The sequence below is a fragment of the Nelumbo lutea genome, chromosome 8, assembly GCF_056320005.1.
Source record: "Nelumbo lutea isolate HS-2025 chromosome 8, American lotus-T2T, whole genome shotgun sequence".
Taxonomy (NCBI): Eukaryota; Viridiplantae; Streptophyta; class Magnoliopsida; order Proteales; family Nelumbonaceae; genus Nelumbo; species Nelumbo lutea.
In genome coordinates this window covers 55,933,608-55,939,607 of record NC_142691.1, presented here as the reverse complement: position 1 = coordinate 55,939,607, position 6,000 = coordinate 55,933,608, and the positions used below count along the sequence as shown (strand labels likewise).

Here is a 6,000-nt window from a genome sequence, read left to right as displayed (position 1 = left end):
TTGGGACCTTAAGGGGTGCCCCATTTGATAAAATGAAGAATGTCCTAACCCTTATTCAAATAAAAAAGAAAGAAGATGTTATTAATATGACTTGAGAGAGAGAAAGAGAAAAAAAAAAAAAAAAGGTTAATAAACAGTTGGACACAGAGCTGATGTAGACTGAAAAAGTGAGCACATGTCCAATTTTGAAGGACCCCAATTTGATGGATGTCTGAATTGACAACATCGTTGCTATGTATGGCTGAAACAAGAGAGACATAAATATGTAGATCGTAGAAGAACCTTAACTTTCAACAACCCTGGGCGGCCCGCTTAGAAAAAAGCCTGTTTTTTCCTGATCTCTTCTTTAATTAATTATGATTTTTAGCAATAAAAAAAAATAGTTTCGGATTTTCGATGAAAGAACTGTAATTAGAACACAGTTCTGTTTGTCAGAGAACTTTATATTCCTTTCAAATCTAATAACGCGTTAGAAAGAGAAAAAAAAAGGTGGTCTTCCACCCAAAGCCACCCGTCTCTCTCTCTCTCTCTCTCTCTCTCCCTCTCCTAAATGAACCTCGCTAGAATTTGGAGAAACTTCGATGAGGCGGTTCTAAATTTAGTGATGCGATATGTTGCTTATTCAGCAATCTAAATTTAAAGCATCACTCTCTGTGCAGTGTCTCATTTAATTTCCTTTTCTTTTCTTTTCTTTTCTTTTCTTTTTTTTTTTTTTCAGAAGCGGTGTAAATTTAAAATTTTCTTCTGCTTCATTCAGTCTCTCTCTCTCTCTCTGTTCTCTCACAGAAGACTCCTGTTAAAATGGAGAAAGCTCCCGTTCATATCTTTTGAGTGCTAAGCAAGAACAAGAAACTGAGGGAGACCCACCAGAGAAACCTATCCAAAGTAATCAGGGAAAATGATGATGGTCGAAACCTCGGAAAAGAAGAGGCCCTCGATCAACCTCTCCCTCTTCATCAACTTTTCTGAGTTATCCTCCTCCGATTCTGGCTGGAAGTCCCCGAATTCCATAATCGACTGCAAGCCCCCCACCAAATCTCTCCGGAAGAACTTCGAGGAAGGCGTCGTGGGGCTGGGAATCGTGGCCGCCATGAATGAAATGAATGACACCCATGATGCATTTTCCTCAGCTAAAACCAGCAGAGCTGTGAAGACGGCACTCTCGCCAAGATCGGAGCCGATCCCCATCGTTTATGCCAAGCCCACCTCTAAGCATAAAGAACCCATTTCCGAGAACAAGCATGAGATGGAGCTCTCTGAGAGCTATACGTGTGTCATTTCCCGTGTTGGGAATAATTCAATCAAGAAACATGAATACTTTGATAAGCCTGATGACACTACTGGTACTCAGTGGCTGAATTCTGCTGTTTTCTTCACCTCCCCACCGGACTATGTTGAGTCCGGGACGGCTTTTCGTACTGCTGACTTCCTCAGCTCTTGCTACCGCTGCAAGAAGAAGCTTCAGGGGCTGGATATCTTCATGTACAGGTATTTGAAAGAAAAAAAAAAAGGATCTCTTTTAACAAATTTCTGCGAGTTTTAGTTGATTACTTGGTTGGTGTTGGTTTCTGAACGATTAGTTGCTTATTAATATTATGCATGCTTGTGTTTCTGAAACTGGATGGTTTGTTGTAATATTTTTCCCTGATGGATACAATTTCTCAGTCAGGTGTGCTGTTCTGTAATGGAAAGTTTTGGAATTTGATAAAGTTTAATGGATGATTGTCTGAATGTTTTGGCTTCTGGGAGTGCCTGGTTTCTGAGTAGCTCCTCACTGGGAAAATCTAGATTGATTTTGATGTTCTCCAATGGCGTTCCTTAGCTGCATGTTTGGGATAGTTCTTCAATTGGAACATTGTATGTATTTAGAAGCAATGATAAATTTATTGCCCCTTCATTGTATAGATTCTCTTGTCCTGATACTTGATTGGTACTATGCAGATGAATACTTTAGTCATTGATTGATCAATGTACCTATTTTCTTGTTTTCATGTACGGATGTCTTCATGGAGAAGCTGTTTTACTTAATTCTATTGCTTATAATGGAATCTGGATTTCTAAATTCAGAAAATTTTGGACTCTGTTTATCCATGAAGTGATTTGTTTTGAAAAATTTCTTTGAAGTCATTAATGTGGAAGAAAACAGTTTTTTCCCATATTAATATGTTCTCTGTCAAGATCCGATTCTGCAATAGAATGTCATTGAACAAATTGGATGCATTATTGAGTGTACCTTTGAAGTTGTGTTGCAGATTTGAATTTCAACTGTCTGTCTGTGTGGAAGATGTTGATGGAATAAAACATTGATGAACTAATTGTATTAATATCAGATATGGAGGAAATAAATATTTCAGTCATGCATGCAACTAATGAATATGGCTCCATTATTTGGTTATACACTTGAAGTCCTGTTGCAAATTCTAATTTTGGTTGTATCTCCAAGAAATGTGGATCAAATAAAGTGTTGATAAAGACAAAGTTAATTGTGTTAATGCCAGATAAGGTGGCAGATTAGTATTCCAATCATGCATGTGATGAATGATGCTGAATAAATTTGGCTGAATTACTTAAGTTGTAGCCTTGAAGTAATACTGCATATTTGAATTTTAATTATTTTTCCGGAAAATGTGGATCAAATAACATGTTGATGAGCCTAGCTTTCATACCTCACTTTTAGTTAGGATAGTTCTCAAGATTCAAAACAACTTTATTTTCTCCTTTTTCCTAATATTTCTATTTGTAATTGATTAATAACTGGCAGCTGTAAAAGATCATGGTTCATTAGAACGGGAGGGGGTCGACGATACGTGCTAGTCTTTTGTCTTTGACTAAACTATGTCCAAGATGTAGGTCTTTCTATCATATAAAAAAATTTACTTTTATCTTCACTGGCTCCAAACCCAGATTCTGGTATTACTTTCTCTTAGTTTGTAGGCATGAAATCAGATTCGCAATTTTGTTATGGCAATACAGAGCATCTCCGGTTAGGAAACAGACTTGACCTATGGTGTTTCCCATAAGAAATCCTTCTTTTATATTCCTCTGTGCTTGGACTTAACTCTTCTCAATTTTCATCTGAGGCTTCATTTGGAAAGGACGCAGTAGAGTGTCTGTACTCTACACCATTGAATTTCTTATTTATCTATGTTTCAACAGCAATAACTGGTCAATAAACAGTGGTTAAAGTGCTTGAAGTGGAGATTTGGTCACAGATCTGGATTATAAACTCCACTGGCCAATATATCTTTAGAATTAACCAGTTTCTGCTCAATTTTGGCCATATTGAAATTAAGTTTCATGAACAATGTCCTCCACCCCCCTACCCCTATTTTATAAAATCCCATGAAGAATGGAATCTGTTTTGATGTTAACTTTTTGTGTCATAATTATTTATTATCAATAGGAAATCATGTAACAGTAAATTGTTTGGGTTCATGAATTAAATTTAATCTGCATTGAACTGTGATTAGTGGTTTCATGTTGATGTTGATTTCCATCATTTGTTCTTTTTCTTTCAGAAAAAAGATAAGTACTTGTATATATTTTGAATTTCGAACTTTACTTTTTATTTTCCATCCATAGTTCTTGGAACTTAGATTGTAATAAATATGTGGCAAACAAAACTATGTCGCATCCTCCCCTTGATCTTAATTACTGTTCACTACAGACGTGTGTTTCTGTACCCAGTAGAAAGTGGAGTACAGTCTGACAAATTTTTCTTAAATAGAATGTCTCTCTATTTTTAGCCACTCATTAAGTTTCATTCCAAGTGAGCATTGGATTCCTTTGTTACTTAGTTATGGCAGATTGTTGTACTACAATATCTAGTCATTTATTTACTTATTGGTTTTTCTAGTTTCCAAGTATGGTTGATTACATGCTTGCAAATCTGGGCCATTTATGATGGTTTTTGTCTTCTTTTGTGTCTTAAACTCTACACAATGAGCTTCTCAGTTTTGTTTTTGTCAAACTTGGTAATTAGGGATGATTTTTGGAAGAAGTTTCGATAATTAATAGTTTTGGTCCTTATGTCTTCTCTCTTGTTTCTACTGTTGTCCTCTCCTCCGTCCTTTCTTCATGAACTAGTCCATTTGATATTTTTAACTGCTAGTTTGTACAGAACAGCGGGTCCCCCAATTTTAGTTTCTAGTCCTTTACATCTTTGAATTTGTTTTTTCTAGTCCTTTACATCTTTGAGTTTGTCTTTTTGGCCTCTAAACTTTAGTATTGGTACACTTCTGTGAGTAACTTGTGATGGGTAGAGCTCCATTTGGGTTTTCTTTGCCCCAAAATTTGCTTTTTTTTTTTTTTTTTATTTGGAGATAAGTTTTATCTGGAGAAACTCATGTGGTTCTCGTTTACTTATGGATGTGTTAATACTTTCTATGATGCCATATTCTTATGAAGAATCTTTTCGTTTTCTTCCCTGTCATTCTTTTCAATAATTTGGGGTCCATGCCCATTTCAATCTGGTAACTTTTCCTTGGTTTGGACTTCTCTGCTTATATGGTTCTTTGTCTTGCAGAGGGGACAAAGCCTTCTGTAGCATGGATTGCAGATCGATCCAAATTACAAGGGATGAACATAGGGAGAAATGCCTCTCTGGAGCTCGAACGACCTTCGATTGCTCTGTTTCTCCCTGCTCAACTCCAGTGCTCTTCAAAACAGGGATTGCAATAGCTTAATTACTCATAGATACCAAAATCAATAAAGGATAAAAACGTAGAAGATAAAAAAGCAAACAAAGAAGGAAGGTAGCCAAATAATTGGTATCACCGCCACCGGCATAAGTAACATAAAGAGAGCTTTGAGAGAATTTCTGAGGTCATTACTAGGATTGTCTCAGCATGCAAAATCTTGAAGAGGATAGAGTATTGAAGAAAGTTTGGATATGAATTAAGGCATACAATGAGAAAAGAAAATTAAGGAGCTGGATGTTCTAGACATATGATCATAACTATATTATTGCTATTATTATTAAGGCCTCTATTTTTACTAGTATCAGCTTCTCTTCATGCTTTTCTAGTTCTTTGATACTGTTCATCAGTTTGCTATAGTATATATGTGTGGGATGTGAAATCACAGGCACAGTTGTAGGAATATGAACCAATGAATGGAATCTGCAATTTGTGTTGGTGGAGGAGCATTTTACATGGAAAAAAGAGATCTCTAATGGGTCTCTTCTATATATGGAGATGACTGGATGGGAGACTCTCTCTAAGTCACCAATCTTCAATCAGAATTGATCTAACCCAAAGCCACCCACTTGGAGTATCTCTTTTTGTTTTCAACCCTTCATAAGGAACATTTTTGAGAGGCTCAGACAAGAAATCTCATCAGTTTTTCTGTTTCTTTGAGTTCTGTGTGGGAGGAGATTCCAGGCTTCTCTGAATTTTTCTGATGCAATCGTCCAGGTCCTCAGAGCCTCACATTTGACAAGCCGTGGACCCCTCTAATCTTCACCCAACCATTTTAATCCAATCACGTGAAACGTATCCCGGTGGGAGCCATCAGCCATGTGTGGTGCTGCATGCATTAAACTGACGACTGATGAGTGGTGAGCGAACCCATTTATTATAAGAATATACGAACCGTTCTTTGGTTCGACCATTGTAATAGTATTTCCGGTTTGCCCGAGATTAAAATCCGTTCTTTAATCAAAATGTGAAAATTATGGTTTACCCAAACCTACGTTTAAATTGTCAACTCAAAGATCTTCCATATATTTCTATTCAATACCGACAAATGGAAGATGGAGACATTTGGAACCAAATCAATAGCTAGAATTCTGGATTAAAAAAAAAAAGGAAAAACCAGTCAAGAGTAAAGACAAAGTGAAGTGACTGAGGTTTTCAGGTAAATCTGACTTCATTCTTGTGCTTCTTTTACTCATGTTTCCCCTTTTCTGTGTTAAAAACTAAAAAGCCCAAAGATAAAACAAAGGTTGGGTAAATGATCCACCGTCCTTGTGAAGATGCTTTCATGGTTTTTGAGCTTCAG

The 6,000-nt window shown here is 36.6% G+C and overlaps 1 protein-coding gene across 2 annotated transcripts; it reads left to right on the top strand.

The window, feature by feature from the left end:
- The first annotated feature begins 398 nt into the window (after positions 1-398).
- On the top strand, positions 399-5,001 carry LOC148844303 (FCS-Like Zinc finger 13-like). 2 transcript variants are annotated; one of them, XM_088957304.1, is made up of 2 exons: positions 399-1,488; positions 4,526-5,001. In XM_088957304.1, the coding sequence occupies exons 1-2, from the start codon at positions 899-901 to the stop codon at positions 4,683-4,685; spliced, it is 750 nt and encodes a 249-aa protein (XP_088813430.1). In that variant the 5' UTR covers positions 399-898; the 3' UTR covers positions 4,686-5,001. The 2 variants fall into 2 exon arrangements, with proteins under 2 accessions (XP_088813430.1, XP_088813432.1); XM_088957306.1 differs by lacking the exon at positions 4,526-5,001 and adding an exon at positions 1,666-2,071 and having other exon boundaries at positions 472-1,488.
- Positions 5,002-6,000: the final 999 nt, after the last annotated feature.